The sequence below is a fragment of the Cheilinus undulatus genome, linkage group 13 (genome assembly GCF_018320785.1).
Source record: "Cheilinus undulatus linkage group 13, ASM1832078v1, whole genome shotgun sequence".
Lineage (NCBI taxonomy): Eukaryota > Metazoa > Chordata > Actinopteri > Labriformes > Labridae > Cheilinus > Cheilinus undulatus.
The window spans coordinates 21874946-21900163 of NC_054877.1; the positions used below are offsets into that span (position 1 = coordinate 21874946).

At 39.1% G+C, this 25218-nt stretch overlaps 1 protein-coding gene across 2 annotated transcripts in view; it reads right to left on the reverse strand.

Annotated features, from left to right (window-relative positions):
* The window catches only part of LOC121520571 (solute carrier family 22 member 23-like), a 63291-nt gene extending 38373 nt beyond the window's left edge, over positions 1-24918 (reverse strand). Inside the window, exons 1-3 of one of the 2 annotated variants that reach the window (XM_041804085.1) lie at positions 24154-24918; positions 10648-10751; positions 10396-10550 (exon numbers count right to left, since the gene is read on the reverse strand). In XM_041804085.1, coding sequence (XP_041660019.1) covers positions 10396-10550; positions 10648-10751; positions 24154-24591 — 697 coding nt within the window. In that variant the 5' untranslated portion in view covers positions 24592-24918. Of the gene's footprint in view, positions 1-10395; positions 10551-10647; positions 10752-22272; positions 22387-24153 lie in introns of those variants that run through there. The other variant, XM_041804086.1, reaches the window with a different exon arrangement.
* Between the last annotated feature and the right edge of the window lie 300 nt (positions 24919-25218).

The following is a 25218-nucleotide window of genomic DNA, read 5'->3' on the forward strand; positions in this document are numbered from 1 at the left end:
AGTCACACAGCTATTTATGAGGCATGATCCAAGACTATGACAGAATCATGTGATGTGTCTGTGCGCCTTCTGCATCACTCTGTCTGTGTTCTCTACAGTATGTCAGCTGTATCTCTTTCATCAGGCCTCTCTTATATAACACACCCATGACATGCACAGGCTTGCCACCTTTGATCCAGACATGGAAAGTGAGCTCCACTTAAGATGAGAGCATCATCATTTGTTGTAAGGTAACTATACGGACTTCTCAGTGCAAACATCCTGCTTCTTAGTTATTTAACTGTCTCTTACAGGAGGTTTCAGGTGTAGTCTGAAAACACTGAGTACATGTACCCTGACACACACAAGCAAGAATAATTTTTGTTGTGCAAAACTTCAGTTAAACCCGTCACAGTTTTCTTACTGTAAAAGCTAAGCAGATATATTGTAGTATTTCATAGTTAAAGGGTAAAAAGCAATGCATTCTTTAAAAAGCATCTGATTTTAGCCCAATTTGCCAATTTGAATGCATGACAAAACCTGGATAAACAAAAGAGCAAGTCCTGGCCCACTGCCCCAGAACACAATCTCCTCGTCTCAAGCTGATCACAAATTTCTCAAACAAACCCCCAACGCAGTCAGTTAGCATGACTCAGCAAGCTGCTGTGCTGTGTATGTTTATATGTGAGGAGGTGAGGGAGGGTGAGAGAGAGAAAGAGAGGAGTGTTTACTGTAAAAATGCTATAGTGAGCAGCACAATGATGCTGAGCTAAAGGTACTATGAGCCTTCCCTGTGCTGCCAGGTGCTGTGGTGCTAACAAGGCTAGTCCATATGTTGGAAGCGACGGTGTAAAAATAGCAGAGCTGCATCAGATGACTTTCTAGAGCTATGGCCTTTGCAATGCTACGGAAATACTTGGAAGCAAACATAATCTAGAACGATGCAAGGGCATGAATACTCGAATACCGACACAATCCACACACATTGCTGTGAAAAAGCACTTGATTGTACTCAAATCGTAGTTTTCCCTACCCCCTTTACCACTCCTCTTAGTCCATGTTTCACTTTTCACTATTTTTATCAGACATTTACCTCTGAGTTCACACTGGAGGCAAAAATGCTTTGAAATGTTACTATTGAATTATTCAGTAGTATTTATTCGTTTGAAGAGTATCAGACAAATCATAATCATGTTACTGCTTTCAAAATATTCAGCAACTGAAATGCTATCATCCCAACAAACTTCCTAACATTACTGGAACTTACTACTAACTAACATATGTTAGCTTAGGTTAAGTTAGCTTACTATTGTTACCAAGGAGGCTTTTATATTTTTTCTTAAGTTACTACCAAATGACACCATCTCTGAACCCATTGTTGCTAATAATCTAGTGTGCAATTATATTAGCATTAGCTTAGCTGTTATCTAATTGTAGCTATCCACCTTATTCCTAGCCCCCATGATGCCTTGGTTATGTTCTAGTTATGACTTCCAGTGCCTTTTGTCAAAGTGGCATTACCCATAGTAATAAGATGCTAGTCCTGCTACTTAAACCCATTCAGAGATGAAACTGTGTGAATGCCTTCTGTTACATCTAAAACTGTTTGATGCAAGATGATTATTCCTCTGCTTTCTACTACTGGGAGATGGGAGGACATTATGAAAAAATGATGGCACTGGCCATACCCTAGCATATTTAGCTAACTATATTCGCTTCATATCAGCATTTACATATAGGTAAGGATGTTCCTAAGAGTCTATGTCCCTATTCGGCTAAACGCTCATTTACATTTCGTTTAACCAAATTGTCTAAAGAGGAGAAAACCCCTAGAAAACAGTAAATTCTTCACAGGGTCATTGTATCAGCAGGTGTGATGTTAGCCTGATATACTCTCTATAGTGTGGCTAGCATTAGAAAACTGTCGTACCGTGGCCTTCCTACTACATGCTAACTGCTAAGCTTCCACTGAGCTTCTTATATTTGCATCTGGTGAAATGCCAAGAGGAAGGCAGTGGACCATTACCTGAAGCTACAGCGGCTTCATTACAGTTTAAAAGTGCATTATAGACCAGGATTTCAAGCCTATGTTCATAAAAAATGATAGGTAATTAGTTTAACTAACTAGTAAATCCCATGCCGGCTAATTTGAAAAATGATTTTAACCGTTTTACCAATTAACGGTGCGCATCCCTAGTAATAAGTTTGGCGGTGCTTTGTTAAAGGAGGTGGGACACAACCTTGTATACTTTAAAAGCAAATGTAGAGGCCAGTCAGAGCCTTAACATCTCACATCACCATGCTAGCTTGGGGCTAACAGTTAGTGCGTCCCAAATCCCATAGGCTACTTCTGTACTAAATACAACATATTTTTAGTGCCTAAGTGTGCAACTTGTTAAAGAGAAGTAGAAGAAGAAAATAGAGGCAGTAACTGTCGTTACTAGAGCAAAACAGCAGTACCCCGATTTGGGACAATACTCACCTAAAAAGCTCCACATAAATATAAGCATGGATACTTAAAGGGATCATCAAGGTCTGAAATACTTATTGTTTCACAAATCATGTTTTAACTGATATCCATGGTCACAAGGGTTAACTCCTTAATGTATGTTATCTGAAGTTATGAATTAAATTTAGAAGAATTTGAACCTTGAAGCATTTAAACATATCAGGAAATTTTTTTTTAATACAGTTGCTAAAGACTTAAATTTAGCTTCATCCTGTTATCAGCACAAGTATCAGAACTCTGCAAGAACAATTCAGAAATTCTATCAAACAATTTGAATTATAGTTTACATCTGATTTTTAAAAATCGAGCCAGTGTTTGCTAAACTGAGGGGGAATCCTTTTCAAAACAACCACCATTGTCGGCAAGCTACTGGGAGAAACAGGTTTTATCTTCTTCTGCGAAATCTGAGGAAGCTCCGTCCATAAGCCTATCTATAGTAGGGCTCATAGGAAATAGGTGACTAGTAAATAAACATTTGTATGCATGAAGTTACATTTTTAAATCCATCCTTCTGTCTTTCATTCAGTTCAATTAAACTGAAGTTATTTGGCAATTTAATTAAATGCCATTTAGCCTATGCATTCTAAGGAAAATTCACCTTTTACTCCATTATATTGAGTCCTATGTCAGCCAGACACAGGTCCTGGAGCACACACTTGCAAATATGCAGAGATGTAAAAGTCAGGGGGCTGAGCAGTTGGGGGTTTGGTTAAACCGGCCACTCTGGTTCTCAGACCAAGTCCCTACAGGCTGAGCTAATGACTTTACCCCAGAACCTCTCACTGCAACATAATAGCATTTTAGCTTCCTACTCTGAGTGTGACATGTGAGAAAAATGACGGCCATACATTCATGGTAAATTCTCATCCTTTGTCTGAAACGTTCCAGCAACTAATTGTATTTCCAATATTGTCATTGTTTACTTGACAGTCAGCATACATGTGTCACATCCCATAAGCCATGTTGGCCCTCTCTCTAGCCCTGGTTTTGACAAGCCATCCTGACAGAACGGATATCCTTTCTGCAAATTGCTCTGCATTCATCTATAGAGGCTCACCCATATCCTGAAAATGCAATGCACTTCCTGTTTGATGCCTCAAGGGCATGATATGGAGGCAAACATCAGGTCAGGAAGGTGCTGTCTCCCAATTACCATGCATCTGTATTTACAGAGATGCATGGAATTTTCTATCTAATCAAACAGCAAGACTGCAATTAGCACATTTCTGTTTCCCAGATTAAAATTCTGACAATGCTAATGGCATGCAGCCTTTAAGATCAATGTAGTAAGCCTTAATTGCACATGGGTTGATAGGAAAGGGGGGATTAGGGTAATGTCTCCAGTGCAAACACAGCTGAAGCTTGGATTTGGCTCCGACTTTTCTTTGTAAGCACAGTCAAACAAAGCATGCCACAAAGGAGGGTCATGTGGTTTGTAATGTTACATGCAGAAATGTCATATGACTAACAGTGTAGGCACTACAATGATTATGAGCTGAACATTGACCATATAGCCACTTTCTAAAAACATCAAATACCCCAAACAGAAAGCCTTGAAATAAAATGATTGATTCTCTCCTGTAATGTGTTATTGAGCGATTAAGTTCCTCCTCCTGGAGCAGCTTGGGCAGTTTTGTCAATACAAAGTGGCTGCAGGGTAAATATCATGTGACAGCAACCACACATGATCAGAAATAAGGGCGGTGGTATGGCAAAACAAAATCTATACAAATATGCAAAGCTTAAGCAAACATAAGTCCAACTAAGGCCAGCTTGAGCTGATTGCACAATGTTGTTCTATAGCCAGAATCATGAGGACTTTAAAGGACAATCAAACTAAAAGGGGACTATATCAGTGGCTACCTGTTTGTTAACAGATTAACTCTGATAGAAGGATTCATGAAACTTATGTTTGCTGCTGATGCAAAGTAGTCAACCTGGGTTTATCAAGCTAGACTACACAATTGTTTAATCCTGAGATTTCACATATTAGGAAGACCATGATTCTTCAGTCAGTTTTCTATAAGGGCCTGTGTCCACCAACGGCATTTTTGTGCTTACAGCGCCCACAACCTTCTCACCAGCGCTTACTGTTGCTAGGTTACCAAAGCTGTCCAGCAACTCTTTGGTTTCCCTTGGTATAGTGACCAATAAGGCTGTTATAAAGTGTTCTGTACGCTTATTATTTATTTCAACTCAGGGAAATTTCTCAAAGAAAATTAAAAAAAAGAATGAAAATGAATTTTGGAAAGAATTAGAACTAGCGCTGTTGCCCTTCCGATTCTAAAATAAAAACCCTTTTCTTAAAATAGAGTTAAAATGGGTTCAAAGTGGCAAAAAAAGGCAGAGAGGGTGGTGAAATGGGATTTTTACAGCAGAAGAAATGGGTTAAAAGTTGCAAAACTGGCAGAAAATTTGGTGAAAATGCAGAATGGCAAAAATAGGTTTAAAGTGGCTTAACATTGGCATAACATATAGTGAGCTGTGTCAAAACTGGCACTGAAAGAAAAAATGGAAAAGGGGTTAATTGTGGCAAAAATGGGTCGACAAAGGAAACAATAGGCGGAAATGGTAAAAACGGGTCAAAAGCGGCAAAAACTTAGAGAAAAGTGGTGGAAAGGATTTAAAGGTGGCAAGAAAAAAAGGTTAAAAGAAGCAAAAATCGGTGGGAAGAAAGTGATGAAAGGGGTTTAAATGTGGCAACAATGTGTTCAAAGTGGCAAAAATGAGGAACAATCATTAAAAAAATGATGCAAAGTGGCAAATAATAGTGGCAGAAATGGACAGAATAAGTGGTTTAAAAGGGTCAAAAAGTGGCATAAATAAAATAATTTTAACATCAGAGCCCAATAACAGTTTGACATGCTTTTCAGCACCAATGCTACTGATCTAATACACATGCATTGATAGTATCAATAAATCATAACTGGAGAGGGTCAATTCTCTGGATCTGTCAGGGGTCCAGCCAAATCTATGGGCAGGCGTGCTGATAGGTGACTGTAAATTGCCCATAGGTGGGAGTGTGAGTGTGACTGCTTGTTCACCTACATGTCAGCCCTGTGACTGACCGGTCAAAAGGGTGTACTCCGCCTCCCGTTCATTGATAGCTGGGACTGGCTACAGACCCTGAACAGGATAAGCAGTGCAGAAAACAAATGAATGGAAAGGAACTGTGTCCTAGTATTACCTGCAACTCTACACCTGGAAATGTCCCGCTTTAAAAGGAACCCTGCATGATCAGACAAGTTCATCTTGCTGGATAGATCTGTATCTCTCATATGTATATTGAACTAATAAACTCACAAGATATCTGAATTTTAAGTACATTTGAGCTTATAAACTCACCAGGAGGCGGCCATGTTTTGGACCGCACTGGTACTGTGACATCACATAGCTGGAGCGCTCCTTGCCAAATTTCCTCAAAATGCAGATAACTAGGATATCTACTAAGTTTTTATGTTCAATATACAGATGAGAGATACAAATATCTATCCAACAAGATGAACTTGTCTGATCGTGCAGGGTATCTTTTAAATAAACAATCTGAGTGTGCCAGGTTAAGGACAGATTCGCTTTTACCCATACTGTTCATAAAAGTTGATATTTGGAGTCCCACTCCTTTTGATTTATATAGGACTATGAGGGAGAACTGAGAGTGACAAGGCAGCAGAAAACACTAAACTGCACTGGTGTTAAATGGAAAATTGGCAATACTGCTGCAAAAAGTGCCTTGGTGGACAGAAACCTTTAGCTTATCCTTGTACTTCAGGTATTATTGGTCTTTTCTTACCCACTTAGTCAGTGTCTCACAAAGTTGTAGTCCCAAAACATGAAGTGAGGAGCGGGAAAATGAAACTGTTGTTTTTCTCTGCCAGTCATTCGATTCAAAAATACCCCAGAATTTCAAGACATTCTGACTGCACACCTTACATCTCTGATGGCCCCTCTCAAAGCCCATTCATGTGAGTCTCTGTCAGAAAGTGCCATAATTTGCTGGTGCAATATATTTAGATTTTTTCTTTGATTCAACTTTATCTGTAAACGAAGTCTGGCAGTTACATTCATAAAATAACCACACTGCAAACATTAAAAGACTAAGCAACATTTCATAAATAAACAGAATATAGTTCAGAGGCCTAATCCAGGATTTAATTCAGTATAAACCTGTTTTAAAAGTAGTTATGTGAACGATGGCTCTCATTAGCTTTGCTAGCTTTAGCTGAAGCCAGCATAGTTATGCTAGTTACATTATCAACGTTACTACATAAGCCAATGTAGCTAAGTAAGCTTTAGCAACATGAGCTTTTGCTGCATGAGCTTTAACAATGCAAGCTTTAACAAACATAGCTTAAGCTAACGCAGCTACGGAGATAATGTGGCAACACAGCTTACGTAATTGCTTTGTGAGCTGAGCTTTAGCTATGTTAGCTTCATAGCTAAAACTAAGCTTGTGATTATGTAAGCTAATATAGCTAAATTGAGAATGTAGTTAAGGAGCTTATGTAATTGCTTTGTGAGCTTAGCTTTAGCTACGTTAACTACATCGTTACATTATCTATGTAGCTTGGGCAGCTAATAGAACTGCATCAGCTACGTTACTGCACGGTAGTGCTGATCAGGTTTTTAACTTTTGTTATCCTAACACTTACCTTAACGCTTACCCTAACCCTAACCCTAAAGGGACGTTTAATATGATTTAATTATGAAAGTTTTAGCTTGTATTCCATTCTGACAGAGACGGAATCTCACATCAATGAACTGCAAGAGGGGCCATCAAAGATGTACGTTCTGCAGCCAGACCCCTCTCCAGAATTCAGGAATTCTTGTGGGCTATGCAAGTATCTGATCTTTAAAAGTGTTGTATTTTTGTCTCACTGGGCTAATGAAAAAGAAAAGTCCACAACAATACAATATAATTCTTTTGGCCTTTTTCATTACTTAACAATCACTGTATTGAAGTTTTGTAGATTGTATGTGGAGAAAAATGTCAAAATAAGGCCAGAGCGTGATGCAAGGAAAGCCAGGAAGGCTAACTGAAAAAGCACAGACTAAGACATGAAGTGAAACCAATGTTCAAACAACAAAGAGAATAACAATAAGAAAGACAGGAGAAAGAGATATGGGGGTAAACATAAATCCCAACTGCGACTCACAATAATTGGACACTGTAGACACAAATGTAGTTTACTGGAAGTGCAGCCCCGATTTAGTATTGCTCTGCTGCTGATTAAAGCATCATATATTGTTTCCTATACACTAATAAGAATGATGAAATACCGCTCAGTCGCCCTGGCATTCAACTGTTAATGAGGAGAGTGATTTATGTGTCCAAATGCCTGTTTAATTCTGCTGTAATATTACAGCAAGTCAGATTGTTGATTGCAGCACACTGCAGAACAGATCATGGTGGCTAAAACATTAAAACACAGACACAGATTTGAGGAGAGGAAACTGTCCACAAATAGACACTAAGAAATGCAGTGTAATGCCTGATTTGGAAATATTTTATTTAGGGGATCTTTAAAAAGATAGATACAACTTACAGTGAGGTAAATGGTTGAAAATAAGTACAAAGAATAAAGCTTGTATTGAGGAGATGTAACCCCCAGCATTATCATGAAAACCTCACCAACAAAGTTAGGAACCACTGATTTACTGAACCGCAAACTGAAGGGCTAATACGAAAACAATGGAAGCAGATGTCGAGTTCATTCAAATTTGATAAGACGCCGTACAGGAGAGCCTAACTTCACCCTTTTGCCTCTCTTTGTTCCACCTTTGTTCCAGGAGCAGACTAAACACTCCTTCTATTTCAGGGGAGCAGCAAAGCTTTCAAGGTACGCACTGTGGAGTAAATTAGGATGACAAGGACACTGAGGGCCCCTTCCTTCATCATCTCACCATTTGCTCCCTCCCTCTCATCTTTCCTTCCCTCTGCACTGGTCAATTACCATGGCCAGAGAGGCTTTTAAAGGATCCATCACCCAGGCCAGAATCATCAACTGCACAGCCAATTATTAGGACACTGTCATAAAGCCTCCCCTCCTTCCTTTTCTTAGGGGCAAAATCCCACATAAGTAATTACTCAAACCTTTATTGTGATGAAGGAAGGTTCCATTAACAGAGAATATTACAGTCTCTACTGACTCTCCATGAAGTGATCAGGGAGACTGCACAGAGGACAGGTTACCAAACTGCCCCTAAAACCCATTCTGCAATTATTAGATTATTGATCAGCAGTGATGTGTGTTAAACTCTCAGAAAAAAAAAAACAATGCTGTAACACCCAAATGAGAATGAAAGAGTTCACTTGAAGGGTAAAGAAGCTGGTAGTTATTGCTCTAATGAGAATTTATCCCGACAATGGCATTGCATTTAATAAACGTTAGGAGGTCACAGTAACACAATTACTCTTCTTTTAACTGAATGCCTCCTCCAGCCAGAGGAGAATTAAAGTAAAATGGGTATTTGATTAGGTGTGCCTGGTGATAATGAGAAAAAGCAGCAGCAGGGTAGGGTAATGACGGTTAAGAATGGGTGGTACCGGATAAAAAAATAAAATAAAATTGTACTATTTTTACTGTATTGCAGAACTTAAATATAGGTAATCATGTAATAAAAACATATTCAAGAGATTGTAATCTCATATGTTGAAAAAAATTGTATATTTTGAAGGTTTTCCGAATTACTAATATGCCTAATCTTTATTAAATATTACATATCAGTATTGTTTGTGATTTTCTTTTGCTATTATGTTGAACTTTAACTCAAACTACACATGAGGGGAGAGAAACTAACACTTAACAACCTGCAGTGCAATAACAGCTACTCCTACTTCCTGAACATAAAACAGCCACCTCCCATACAAACCAGTTTGGCCACCATGTAAATCCTCGGGGCTCCATTAAACAGAGCTGATCATTTACAACAAAATTCAAATGCAAGGCTGTCTACAACCCTGGTGCAACTAGCAATTAGCTCTGAGTGGTTTCTTGTGCTGCCTATTTTGCCTGCCTTAAACAGAATTTTTCTGTTTTTTATAGGGTAAAATTTACCATGTGCATCCCAAACAAACCCAGTCAACATGTTCAGAGTCAACACACAAGTGTATTCACCTGTAGACAGTTAGCCAAACTCTAACAGGAACTGTGAGAGTACAACAATAGCTCACAACTGCAGCAGATATGTCAAGACATGAATAGGCTAATACATGATTGCTGCATTGGATTCAATGAAAAGAACTAAATTTTGTAGAAAATTACTCAGGAAGAGGCTTGTCTGTTTTAAAATAGGTCTGCTTGTGCACAGCCATGAACAACATTGCAACATAAAAGAGATTCTTAAGTCGGTGAAAGTAAGCTTGAAATGTTAGCATGCCCATGCCCAGCTAATATATAAACCTACAGTAGGAGCAACACTGCTAACTTGCACAAGCTTGACAGGGTTATTTTCATGGTATGGCTAAAAGTTCATGGTTTGGTATTACTAGCTATCATAGATAGGTTAGTTTTAGCCAAAGCCAACCTAGCTACAGCAGCAACCATTTAAGTAACTTCTTCTAAAATAGGTCTATATATGGCATTTTCTTTCTGAGATATACAGTGTCTCAGATGAACAGGCTGTGAGAGTGGCCCTAAGAAATGTACTGTCTGCAGCCAGATGACAGACACACTTTGGGATTTGAGACACACTGTTTCTTTTTGAAGAGCATTATCAAAAATACAGGCAAGGTTGTAACCTCAGCAGCCAGGATCCATGTTTGCTAGCTAAAAATGCTAATTTCATTAATGGACTTAATCCTGTCCTGTTGCTGTCCTTGTTGCAACAGCAACAAAAGGCAAGAGAGGGTTGCCAGAAAGTTAACTGGCTTCATGTAGCACCGGACTTATAGTGTGATTGAGACTTACTGAGGACGTAGAGAGAGAGGGTGATCCCTGCCAGGCAGAAGCCCTCGAAGAAGCGCAGCGTGCTGAACATGGGGACGTTGACAGAGAAGGCCACAGTCAGACCGAACACCAGCATAAACAGTACTGATATGATGAGCACTGGGTGGCGGCCAAACCTACAGCGCAAGACGGAAAAAGCTATGTTGAAAAAAAAAAGAACATTTGATATTCAATGAGGGTTATTTTTGTGCAAGAACTTCTTCAAAATCTTACCAGTCTGCAAGGATTCCAAACACTAAGTATCCAAAGATTGATCCCACCAAGAGAGAAAACTTAGCGATGTGAACTTTCCATGCTGAGTCACACACCAGACTCCACTGTGGAGACAAACAAACACAGGCATCAGTTTCAAGAAATAGAGGTTTGGCTGGATAAGACAGTTTTTATTGACTATTGCTTATTAGTGCTAGGTCTGAGAGATGTATGCTGAGTTATTACCACTCAAAACACAAAATGAAATGTGAGAAAGGCACACTCTCAAACCAAAGAAACACTGAAATGATTATACTCAAACAACATTTGTAGTCAGAATATATTGCTAATAAGAACCCAATTGCTGTATAAAATGTCAAAATGACGCATTTGGCTATTCTCTCATAGCAAAAGTACCCCTGTTTATACAAAGCCTGACATTTCTTGTTTTTCTTATTATGCCTCCTCTGCAGTGAATTGTTCAACATTACAGACAACTCTGCCTCCTCTGTGACTGAAACCCTCCACTCCAGGAGCAGAGGGATTCCTTGAGTGCAAACATGCAATGTATGCCTGCTTTTGTATGAGTCAAACACACCCTGATGTTTTTCCTCTTATAGGCACAGGTTAAGATAAATAGACCCTGTAAACATCACTATTGCACATACACGTCGAACAAATTCAAAACCTGGCAGTGGATGTGAGGAGACTACTCAACAGCAGAAGACGTCTACAGAACCTGCAAACCTTTATTGTCATTCCTTTTAATATTTCATGATAATAATAGTAAAGTACTGGTCCTTAGGGGAGGAGAAGATGAGTTTTGGGAAGGGGGTGGATGTAAGGGGGCTCTTTTTGGCACCATATGCTGTCCAGCTGTCTGTGCTAACACAAGCAGCAGGAAGGAGCAGAGTGGGGTGTGGCAGCTAAAGCAGGTGCTTAATGAATGTGGGGTTGAACAACACAAATCTTAACCATGCCTCATCACTACAACGACTGTCATTTCATAAATGCTTAAATTGTTCAGATACCAAAACCAATAAGGAAATGTTCCAGATAGACTATTGTGCATGGATAAGAAACAACAACAGCATGGTGACAGCAAAGGCTTTAAGTTTTAAGATTGTAGAGTGGAGTGATCAGCATGAGAGTAATGTGAATAGAAGCTGTCGGTATTGAAAAGAAGTCAATTGCAGTATAAAGAAGAAGACAGCAAGATAATGTCAGGCAGCGGTGAAAAGAAGTTTTAAAAAAAGTATGTTGAGAGTTGAAACTCATGAAAAATACATTAACCCTGCAATGTTATTAATTTCACTGTGCTTGTACTTGTTTCAAAGGCAAGTGACAAAAAATAACCCAAATACAAAATTTAAAAAGGAGCCTACTGTATAGGGGGAATGTTAAGTTCTTCAGATAATCAGACATCATGACATTACTTGACTATCTCACAATATATCAGTTGTTGCAGAAATAAGTTTTGATTTTCTCTTTATAATGGGACATGTATCATACTGTCCCATACTGTACTGAATCACATCATATCTGATCCTATGGTATGATACTTTATCACATTGTATCATATCATGTCTTATCCTATTGTATCCTATCATCTCCTATTGCAACATTTGTTTTGTTTTTTTAAAGACTTACTTCTGGGCCTTTTATGCCTTGAATGAGAAAGGAGGACAGTGGATAGAGTTGGAAGTAGGGATAAGCAAATGGGGGGACACAAAGAGAATACAGGCCAGAATTGAGCCCAGGCCACCCATGTACATGGGGTACAACCTAACCACTGCCTCCCTATCATTACATCTTGTATCGTATCGTAACCTAGGTATCGTATCATATCCTAGTGTATCCTAGCGTATACTTTTGTATACTCTCGTCTAATAAGACATTTTAAGGCATAACATATTTTCATGTATTGTATTGTATTTTAGCATAACTTGTAGTATCAAATGTAATTACATCATATTGTATTTTTTCATATCATATTGCATCATCATAACCTATTGTTTCACATTGTATTGTATCGTACATCTTATCATATACTATGTCTTAAACTGTATTATAATCTTAAGTATTGTACTGTATCCTATTGTATCCTATCGCATCCCATCATGTACGAACATATCTCATTGTATCCCATCATATCATACCCCATTGTATCCTTTCGTATCCCATACAATCCTATCATATCAAATCGCATCCCATCGTATCCTATCGTATCCAAACATATCCTAGCATATCCCATTGTATCCCATCATATTACGTTGTATCCCATCGTATCCTACCATATCCAATTGTATCCCATCTAATAATATTCCATGTATCCCATCATAGCTTATCCCATTGTATCCTATCATATTGTATCCCATCGTATCCTACTGTTTCCAATCATATCCTACCATATCCCATTGCTAGTATTGCATCCCATTGTATCCTACCATATCCCATTGCTAGTATTGCATCCCATTGTATCCTACCATATCCCATTGTCTCCCATCATATATCCCATTATATTCTATCATATTCCATTGTATCCCATCATATCCCATGGTGTCCTACCATATCCCATTGTATCCCATCATATCCCATTGTATCCCATCTTATCATACCCTATTTTATCCTATCATATTCCATTGTATCCCATCATATCCCATTGTATCCCATCTTATCATATCCCATTGTATCCTATCATATCCTACCATATCCCATTGTATCCCATCATATTACCCATTGTATCCTATCATATTTCACGGTATCCCATCATATCCTATCGTATCCAATAGTATCCTATCAAATCCTATTGTATCCAATTGCATCCCATTGTATCGTATCATATCCCATCTACGGATGCACAATATTAGATTTTGCCAATATCCAATATGCCGATATTTACAGATTTATTTTAGCTAATACTGATATTGATACTGATATTGAAATGTGCTTGTTGGACAAGAAATCTCAGTCCTTTTGGACACACTTTAAGTTTTGAGGATGACCAAGGAAACAAATTTTAGTCCTTAAAAAGCACTCTAAAGTTTAAAGAATGAGAATAAATAAATAATAAGACCTCAACTGAAGGTTCCTTTTTGCTGTTTTCTTATTGACAGACAAGTGATATTTCCATGGTGTGTCTTATCAGCTGATCTTATGCAGGTTTGGCTGTCCTTTCAATCAAGACAGGCCTTCTGCTTTCTGTCACGTGACTCTTCTGAAGAAGACTGCAGGAAATTAGCAGTGGACAAACGTCAAAGTAACACAAAATTATACTCATCTGTCAATAAGAAAACAGAAAAATGATGGTTACCCTGCTGTTTCCAATCCTACATTATAAAACTACTCTATTGTGACTAACATAACTAGAGGATTAGACAACAGCAGTTTCAACTCAACAATGATGACATTGTTTCATGACTGTTAGTATCCTCTGATACAGACAGAAAACATATTACGCACTGGCATGAATGCAAGTCAATGGATTAATCCAAAACTGACTATCCAATAAGACCCCCAATAAATCAACTGCTGTCCTGTTATTACAATGCAACAATTACAAATAACAATCACCTTTAAATGATCAATTACTTTTGGTATGGTTATTATGTGACCATACCATGTGACCATGGTATATTATGTTTGGTATGGTTATTATGTGTGCCAGTAGACAGTGTAATGATAATCAAAAGTCCTAGACACCAAATACGGGATACTTTAGCGACCAAACTCCTAAATAATGTCCACATTACACACATACATTGACAACAATCAGGTACAAAAATATAACTCACATATTTGAGCAATTTAGACAGTGTTCTCTAACTTTCCCTCTCAGGTGTCAGATCTTTGGGTTAAACTATGACTAAGCATAAGTAGTTTTTCAAAGCTACTGCAATTTGCAGTATACCAATCATCAAACTAGCATAGACTGGGTCAGTTTAAATGTGGATTCAAAACTTAGTTACTGTATCAAAGATTTTATAAACCTTAATTTGTAAGGGAAAACTGTATCTGCAAATCTCTTAATGTATCATCTGTATCTGTATCTTCCTGTTTTTCTAAGGGACTCTAACCTCTTGTAACCTCTGTCATAGTGACCTGCTCAGAAAGGAACTCTCCAGGATTACCACTCAGTCATCACATGATCCAGGCATACCACTCATTTACGCTTTCAGTATCAATGTCAGCACAGAAAGAGACGGCGGCGGGCTAACAAGTTCCTGTTGCACAATCACTGCATGACCGAGGGTGTTTAAAAAAACTGAGGCTCACATCCTTGGGGACTGTGACACACTCAATGCTCTGCACAGCTGGATGACTGCGTGTTGACTGTGCAGAAACAGACATCTGTGGTTAAAACAAGAACAGATGACCAGTGGTGTTAAATAGCGACATTCTCAAGTCACATGTTGGAGACAAAAGCAGCAATGTCGCACAAGTGCTAAGTGCTGCTGAAATGCGAAGCCAAGTGGGAAGTGCCTGGTAGATTTGGATCATTATACGTCTGCCTATCCACATGTAATATTGATGAGGTTTCTCTCCAGGCCAACACACTGACTGAGCTGAAGCACGGTCATTAATGGGAGCCCACATTAGCACAAGTGGGAAAAATACAGAGACACTTTTAGCCAGGCAAAGAAATCCCAGCGTGCATGAGTCAAATCCACAAAGCTTATCCACCATGCTCCCTATTATTTCTGCAGATGCTCCCATACGGTTTACTCTGTCATTTGGGACTAATGAGCAGAAGTCAATGTGTAGTGTTGGGTTGGATGCATGTAGGACAGAAGATGCAGAACAAAGAGGGGCCACAAGCGAATCAGTTAGAGCCCCAAAGGGGGCTGTCGACCTCTATCAAATGACTTGGCCACCAATGATTGTTTCTCTCCAGTGAGTCTCATTAGCTCAGATGAAGACGCTCTCAACTACAGCTGCACATTTCTGTACTCCATGAACTACAGAGTGGTGGGTGGGTGGAAGGCTGAGGGCATGAGAGGGGAGAGGGGAGGAATGCCTGATTAAACAATGAAGAAAAACAACATGCAAAGAGATGAGAAATGCAGGGAATTAATAAAATAGGGGACAGGAAAAAGAGAGCGCGAGAATAAGAGATGCTTTAAAGGCAGGAGGCATCAAACACACATGGAGAGGCTGCTGCATAGTTACTGCCTAGCAACAGAGGATCGCTGTAGTTATCAGACTCATGTTGCTTCCAAGTGAAAGTTTGAGCATCACTGCCTCAGGAAAAAGCCCTGAAATGCAGAGGCACATTTTGTGACAGTAGGTTGAACAAATACAGATCTATACCTAAAACTGTGTCCTAAAAGCTGTAGTAAAAATTAATTAAAACAAAATATGATTATTGTCAAAACAATTAAACCCTATATTTAGTTTAAAGAAGCATAAAGGGAGCACATCAAGAAATTTCAAGTTTTTGGAAAGAGCTATGCCTGATAAGAATTTAGAAACATTTTTTCTTATAGATTGTTCTTTTGTCGCCACTGTGCCAACTTTTTAAAAAATGTTTACCACCAAAAATTCAAAACGTGTACATTTCCTAAAAATGACATTTTTCTCAGTTTCAGAATGCCAACTTTTGTATGAAATAAGGTTTACGTCACAAATAAATTCTACAGAGCTAAAGAAGAACGATGTAAACAAAGACACATGCTTAGATATCAGACATTGGAGAAATAGCCTGAGGGACTAACAGAAGGAGGTTAACATTGCCTATGTGAGCATGCTTTGAATAACTTTCATACTAGAGTAGGCTCAGGACTACACAACCTTGACAACAACTGACTAACATGTTTGACAAGTAAGCTTATAGCAGATGTTTTCTTACCTGCAATCAACAGTTAAGACCGGGATAGGAAAACATGTTATATTGTTGTTTTGACTGATGGGATTCAATCACGAGATTCTTTATTTTTCAAGCCTTCTTTTTTATTTAAAAAAAAATGGCTCTCTGACAAGATTGTACTGGCAATTTCACATAACGCATCACTTCTTTTTAAACCATCAAAGCGTGTTTCTGACATTGACGTAAAGAAAGGAACTAGTGAAAAAAGGCAAATTCATTAATCATCACTTTATAGTTGTCTTGCAATATGTTAGTTTTCACAGAATTACTTTGTTTTGAAAGTATCGTCATTGTGGATTATGTATTGTTTATATTTGTTGCAATGTGCTGACATAGGTCTGTAAATACTGTATCATATCATGTTGTACTATGTCACTATTCATGATAAGATGGGATTAATACTGAATCATATTGTATCATATATTGTGTCATATCATATTGTGTTATGCCATATTGTATTGTGTCTTATCATTTTGTATCATTTACCGTCATATTGAATCGTGTTGTTTTATATCATAACTTTACATATTGTATCGTGTTGTGTATCATATCATATATTGTATCGTGTTCGGTTATATCATATCACATATCATATCATGCTGTGTTGTATCATATCGTATCATATCATTTATATTGTGTCGTGTTGTGTCATATCATATTGTCTTGTATCATATATTGTTACATATCATATCTTGTCATCATGGGTAACTTTACCATCAGGCAAAAGTATTCCTGGGGGACTACCTGACCCTCAAGATAAAGTCATTAGAGTCAAATATAGGAGGTATATTTCTAAAGCTAATAAATGGCCAAGAGTAGAGAAAAACTGAGAATCATCAGTTCCCTAATCGGAATCGATTGTGATTCTTTTTAAATTTAAATGTAGTACTTAAAAACTTCAGTCCTTCAAACACACTTCAGAGTATAAGGAATAATGACGAATAAAAAAATCACTTTAGCTGATACAGGTCCGCTGGTCCAGCCTTAAACTCCATTTACTTATTTGTTTGTATGGCCAATATTTACAGCTGATATAGGCAGATTTTCATAACCAAAATATCAATAGTAAATATCGGCAGAAATTTTTAGATCTGCTGAGGCCGACACTTAATTTTATGCCAATATCTGCTGATCCTGACATCATACCGATAATATCGTGCATCCCTAAGCCCCTTACAAAAATCAAAGTGACAAGCAAATTATTAAAATGTAGATCCTGTAGACATACTGAAAAAGGAATAGATGGATAACTGTTTAGTAAAATAACAATGAATATCATCATATCATACTGCAATACACAATACCACATTGTAAAGTATCCTGCCATATTGTTTGTAAGCTTTAGTCTTGTATTCTATCCTATCCTTTCATATCACATTGTATGGTATAATATAAATTACCCTGCTGAAGCACATCATATTTTAGTATTTTATAGTATCGGGGTGCGCAGAAGGTCGAGTGGTTTAAGCAATGTCCCATGTACGGGTCTACGGGTTTGAGTCTATCCACCATTCTCCTCTATCTAATAAAGGCATAAAAGGCACAAAAATAAATCTTAAAAAAGAAAAAAGTACTGTATCGTATCATATTGTGTGGTGTCACTCTGTAATTCCCACTCCTAATGGAAAACGATCAAACAAACCATTGTTAATAAGTCCGCCATCCTTGACCTTGTTTTCTTGTAAGTCAAGAGTCATAACTACACGTCTCTGTTACCAGACTTTCTGAGTACTGACAATGCCTACAGCCTTAATTCCTTCACAAACTCCTACAATCAATCTCGAAACACAGGCCAGGGGTCTGTGACCCCACAACACGGGACACCTCCCTGTTACAAAACAGCGCTTATCAGGAACAAGCCTGCATCATACACACACACACACACACACACCCACACACACATAGAGCCTCAACAGTTTTATCTTTGGGTCACACAGTCTCTTTCCTCCCAGCTGACGCCGTGAGTGGCTGTCATTGTGCACTGACTGGGTATCTGCAGCAGGGTCATCGCCTCTCGACAGCTGAGGCTGTTTCAAAGTGTCCCACGCTGATCTGGGGTCTGTAGAAGAAGCCAACCAGCTGGGTAAACAGTCTGAAGGGACAGAGAGCGGAGAGGCCTGCATGTTCAGCTACAGTATCATCTTTCACATCTATGGGTGTGCAGCCTCCAGCTCTGTGATACTGAGGCTGGGTGTACCCAACAATGTGCTTCTAGCACATATCTGCCTTATCACTGTCACACAATACTCTGCTCTGACAAACTATTACATATTTATACACTTTCAATATACTGGAGAATATTATAACATGAATTTCGTCACATTAAAGGAACTTGCTGTGGATTGAAAAAGGAAATAAAAGAACTGTAAAAAGTAATTGTTTGATAACACAAGGTCAAGATGACTCTTGACTTGTCCACTGAGCTGTCTGTGAGTTTTTCAAGGTGAAATAAGACATTAAGGAGCATTGGTGGACTTTTTTCATCACTTGGGCTGCAGGAAGGTGCTGCAATAGCTCAACCAAAGGGGGACTGATCGGGGTAAAAAAAAAAAAATCCCACAAGGTAGTTACCTTTACCTGATACCACGGTGACAAAAACACCAATTAAAGATTACAATATTAGTTAATTTCTTGTCTTGTTCAAAAAAATTTGGAAGCACACTATGCAAGTTGCACAAAAAACACTGGCTACATTTTAGTGTTCTTGTTGTTTCTCTCTTGCAGCAGCTTTTGGTTAAAATATGACTAAAGTATCCAAAACATGGACAACTTAGGAAAGAACAATTGAAGAATTTAAGAACTTTCTGTCTGGACCTATGGAAAGACACAAAAGTACACAAAATATTTGGCATTGGACTACGGTGGCGTATTGCATTCACTTGAAAATAAAAAAATTTCGTCATGTTTTTATGAGATACTATCTCATAAAAACAGAAAATGATTTATTTTTAACTTTCCTGTTTTCACGAGATACTATCTCGTGAAAACAGAAAATTATTTATTTTTGACTTTCCCGTAAGGATTCCCCCTTACGCTCTCCTGCATGACTGGTTGCTGCATTTATCAGCCAGTAATTAGAGGTGCAGGGTTAAGAAGTAGTCAGAATCTTTCCAGTCTGGACAGATGTTGATCCAGTGCATATTGTTTCCTCAAAAATCCCCACTAGTTCTCTATACGTTGGTTACGATCACTTGAAATGTACAAATAGCATCTGTGTGAAAACTCATCCACATGATCATGTCTCAGGAATATCATCTGCTCCACGTAACAGTTCTCTGCCCGTAGGTCTGATCAAATCCTGTTTTTACAAGTTAGTATCTCGTAAAAACAGGAAAGTCAAAAATAAATAATTTTCTGTTTTTACGAGATACTATCTCGTAGAAACAGGAAAGTTAAAAATAAATAATTTTCTGTTTTTACGAGATAGTATCTCATGAAAACAGGAAAGTTAAAAATAAATAATTTTCTGTTTTTATGAGATACTATCTTGTCTAAACAGAAAAGTTAAAAATAAATAAAAACTCCTGTTTTATGAGATAATTACGTCATAAAAACAGGATGAAATTTTTTATTTTCAAGTGAATGCAATACGCCACCATATTGGACTGTAAAAAATAATAATAAAAAAATTATACTTTATTGGATATCAAAACAGTATTATTTTCTATTGATCTCCTTACTAGTTAATCATTTAAGTGCTTGGACTTTGATATTAGGCTTTAAGTATGATTTCATACCACTGTTTTAATCTATTGTTAAATTATCAATTAAAGTTAAAGTATACTTTACAACCTGGGGATTGGCATCTTTTAGCAATTTCTGGACATTTTTTTTAAATCAAACATGGATATTTGTTTTAAGTAAGGCCTTTATGGGGCAAAGACCCATATAAGGTCATTCTGGTCAACTTCTTTTGTGGCCTCCCCCCAACTCTCTGTAGTACAGTAGAACCAGAATAATGCTGCTCAGCCAAGCCAATCAGTGGAGATCAGTCATCATCTCGGAAAGTGACATCAAACCATCCGACCAATCAGCAGTGGCCCATCTCAAACCTCCTGTTTCCTCCAGAACTTTAAAAAAACAGTTTGACATCTCTTTTGGTCCCAAAAAAATGCCCCTAAAATCTTGACTAACCACGATAAATTTATGAAACTCACACTTTATAAAAGTGAATAGTAGTTCTAAATGTCATGATAGGCTTTGTTTGCGTAGGGTTTCTAATTCAATTTTAGTGTGAAAAATAGAGGAACCATATTTGGAAATGCGCCTGTTTATGGGTGTAAATTAAAGGTGCAGTGAGTAAAATTGGGAAAATTGGTGAAAGCTAGCAGTCAATCTCAATGATGATGCTCATTTCTTTGGTGGAAGCAGTGGCACTTCAGCTTCAGAGAGAGAAATATGCTTTGCTGCCTTGTAAAAATATGAAACATAAGAAACCCAAATTTAGATACAACACTGAGATGCATAAACACAGAAATACATGTTATGCATCACATGTGTGACAACTGAAGGCAGAACCATCATTAGAAGACATCTTCAGACATCCTGAAAACAGTGAAAGTAAAGTGCATCATATTTGTTCAAGAACCAGTGGAATTCTTAAAAAAGTTATTTGGCTCCGCCTCCTTTTTGCTTCATGCAAAATGCAAAAATCCAAGATGGCAGCACCCATATAGGAGACCCTCCCTAACTGTGAATAAAAGGCTATTTTGAATTAAATAAAAAAATTATTGTGTAAAACACTAATTGAGATAGACCTAATTATAATTATGTTCTATTTTTACCATGTTTGTTTCAGTAAATGCTATTAGGATAAATATTAGACACTGCACCTTAAAGACAGACAGCCTGCTCATCTATTAATCAGATGTTGATTTTCTTGATAAATAACCCATTTTAATGTAGGATAAACATACTCAAAGGGTAGTTTGATTTTGTCACAGGTTTGTAAAAAATCAAAGTCAAACTGTGGTTATTTACTTGCATTCCTGAACAGAAGAATTAGTTTTAGTGGTTGAATGTTATGCTTGATTCATTTCTGACTTCTCAGAGAAGCCCAGTGAGCTGGCTCAAATTTGGGTGAATTCAGTTTGAAATCCCTCATTCCTGTTCAGAATGGTAAAACGTGGAGAGCTCACTGAAAATGAAAGAGTCTGGATTAAAGCACTTCATGATGCTGGATGGTCTTTGAGACAAACATGACAGGTAGTCTAATACATTTGTTAAGCACTGTATATTACAAAAGTAAAAAAGTCTTGGGATGTCCATCAATAGTATTCTACGGCTTAAATTTTGAATTTCCAAGTATTTAAATGAGTGCCCTACAAAGATTTAAAATAACGATGCTTAAGTTGTTTTGATTGTGACACCATTCCTCTCTGAAGTACTACAAGATTGTGAATTCTAGATTTAGACTGTAAAATGATCATCCGCTAATTGGCATTTGTCTCTTGTTAGTACAAATGTCAAGGCTGGTCTCATCTTTGCAAAGGTTCTCAGGCCAGTATTTCAGCCTGCATGCACAGCTGACCCCGGTCTGAATGGGATGTGAGCCTGCAGAGAGACTCAATCCGTCTCTGAGTAATGATACATTCTCATTTCTCAGGCTCAGGCCAATTAAGATGGACCCTGAGGAGAGCTCAGACTCAATTAGGATGGGTCTCCTCATTAACCACAAAGATCCATCACCACTACAACCTCCATCAAAATCTCCCTGAGAAAAACAAGTCAAATGTATTCTGCGTGTGTACAACCACAGACAACAAAACATATTTACACACGTGTAGAAGAAGTGTGGGGTCAGCTTGTGTTGGCACATTCTGACAGAGACGCTACCACATTTCATCAGTGTTGGCACTCCACTCTGCTTTTTGGGGATCGAATGTCACAGATAGCTGAGCCCAGTCATGTGCAGTTATGCCGATGCAATCCAAACATGGGGAGAAATGCCAAGTCATCACATCCTGCTGTAGTGTCACATCCTCGCTCCTGTGCTGTGGTGTTAGAGGAGAAAAAAGGCCCTTGGAAGAGTGAGGGATAGGTTGTTTGAAAAAGACACAAGCTTTATGGGTCAATTCTGCTTCATTTTTGGCTTCAGTCTGGGATTGGTGTGCCAAAATCTGACTGAATCTCTCCTGACAGTGACCTTGTCAGAATGTGGAGCGTGTGGGTTAGGGAAGACAAGCAACAGTGCAGACACTTGCACCAACTGCTCGGGCCTGTCACCGATCTGCAGTGGTGGTAGTGTCAACATGACATTCCCGGGGTGCGTGCAAAAGCAACACAAATACGGGAATCTACAGGTTATTACACTAGCATGAGAGGACAACAGGAGGTGAGGGGGGAGAGGCTTTAGAATAAAAATCCACTCTCCATCCAAGGGGGACTTCACATTTTTTGATTGTTAGTAATATAGATCCACCCAAAGATTCCTCCACAGCTTATGACTTCACTTCAGCTGCATGTTTTGACTTTTAAGGCCTCAATCACAGTTTATCAGGAACCCCAACCCCTCAAAGGACACTAAATTAAATCAGGGCTTTTATTATCCCCCTGCATCATTGCTGAATTAAAACCTGCTTTATTTAAATGGGACATTATCAGTGATTAGCAGATGGGGCTGTTGGCATCACAGTGGACGCAAGCTTGGGATGCCACAGCCCTCCCTCTCCTCTCCTCTCCTCTCCCGCTCCCCTCCTGCAGCACAGAAAGGCTTCAAAGCTCGGCTTCAGATCTGACTCTTTCCTGATAAGCCTTTTGATTACCACACGGCTGCCAAAGTCTTTAGAAATGAAGATGCTGCGGATAAATTTTTCTAGTTTTTGTGCACAACAAGGGTGTGGGAGGTTATCGGGGGGTTTATCTGCATTTTGTGTGCAAAATAAAAAAATCCTTCTGTGTGCATTTCTATTGTTTCTTAAGTTTCTGTTTCCTTTGTGTGGTGAGAATGAGTGTTTTAGAGGATTCTTTCAAGTTTAAGCCATGTAGGTCAAAGTTTCGTCTCTCTATGTGATATTCTGATAGAAGCATGGAGCACTATCCCCCCTTTCTTGCAGACAGCAGGCCTATACAGTCTCCTCAGCCTGATCTGGAATATCCCAATGATAGAGTGACCTGATAGAGGTAAAGACATCACTGACGGCCCCATAAGAGCTATAAGAGTATCTCTCTGGTGTTTGTTCAGGGTGGGTGGTGTTTAGTCAGCGATAGGCTTGCATTATTCTAGATGACCTTTGCTCTAAATCAAAAGCCCCATCAGTGTGTCCATTACGACAAACCGGTAAGTTCCACCAGCCCTGGCAGTTTTGTGCCCAGTGTGCCAATGTGTGTTGTCTCTCTGCCATAGGTCACACACTGTGTCAGCTGCTGCGATGAGTCACTGTCAGCAGCAGCGTGATGCACGCTCTCACCTGTGCAGTCCTGTTACTTTTAGGCCAATTTATGGATGTCTTTTTGAAAACAAATGACTCAGGCAGGTTATCAAACACCATAATGTGTGCAAGAGTGTGCCTCTGCTTGAAAGTGATCAGTCTTTAACGATGGGGCTGCTGTTGATAAGTGCTAGAATCCCCCCTCTTATGAATCGATCCTAATGGGATTATACTAGATCGGGTTTCACTGATGCATAACACAATATGATGGAAAAGGATGTCCATCCTTACCTTGGTAACCACGTTCTGCACGAGCCCTGTGTGCAGCTCAAACGTCCACTCACTGCACCGACACTGCATGTTGGTCGTGTCATTGTGGGTGCTGTAACTGCCATTTGCATAAACGTAAGCCGGCTTCACGCTGCTGTTTTTCGGTCCGTCCAATAATGAGGAATAACCCACGGTGTGGTTGGTCAGGTTGCCCAGCGGCTGCACACATGTGTTGTTCGGCTGCGCCAGAAGAAAATTATCAGAGTACTGGCTGAATCCAATGAATAACGCCGGAATCCATGTCAGCAGGATCAGCTGTTTCTGGTACTTCCCAAATCCCCCGAGAAACGGCAGAACCGCGCAGTCGATGCGTGTCAGCAGCCCCGCGGACGTGGTTTCGGGGGACACAAAGCCGTTCTCCGGTTGGTGGTCCTCCGTGTCGCGCTGCACCACGGCCATCGCGGTTCCGCCGAGAGAAATGCCTCCGTAGTGAAGCGAAGCCGGGGTTTGCAGTGCTACTACCCCCTGTCGACTCCACAATGCGTCAATGCCCCCAGCTCCGGCGGTGGAAGCCGTGCGCAGTCAATCACTGGAATGGAAATAAGACGCACCTCTTTATTATCAGGAAGCACTTCCCCTCCGTCTGCCACCACCAGAGGAAAAAAAAAACACAGAAAAAACACTCAGGGTAGAATACCGGCTCGAGCTCAGATAAAACAAAAGAGGATTGCGGTGAAGTGAGCAATGACGAGGGAAACTATCCCAGGATCTTCGTCGTGTGATTCATCGGTGTGTCTGTCGGTCAGCCACAGGAAGTGCTTCCTGAGAGAGCCACAGGTAACACACCTGCCCACAAGGGCCCAGGGCTGATCACCTTAACCCAACATGGCCACCTGTAACCACTGGTTACCACTTTAAATGAAAAATACACGTTCTATGATGCAGTGAAGTGACTAAACTACTGAAAACTACAGGTTTGACATTTACACAGAAAATATTCAGAAAAAATCCGAATTGGTTGTTTGTTAATGTCTTTTTAAAGGACATTGTCTTATTTATAAAACATCCTTTGTATAAAATTTTCAC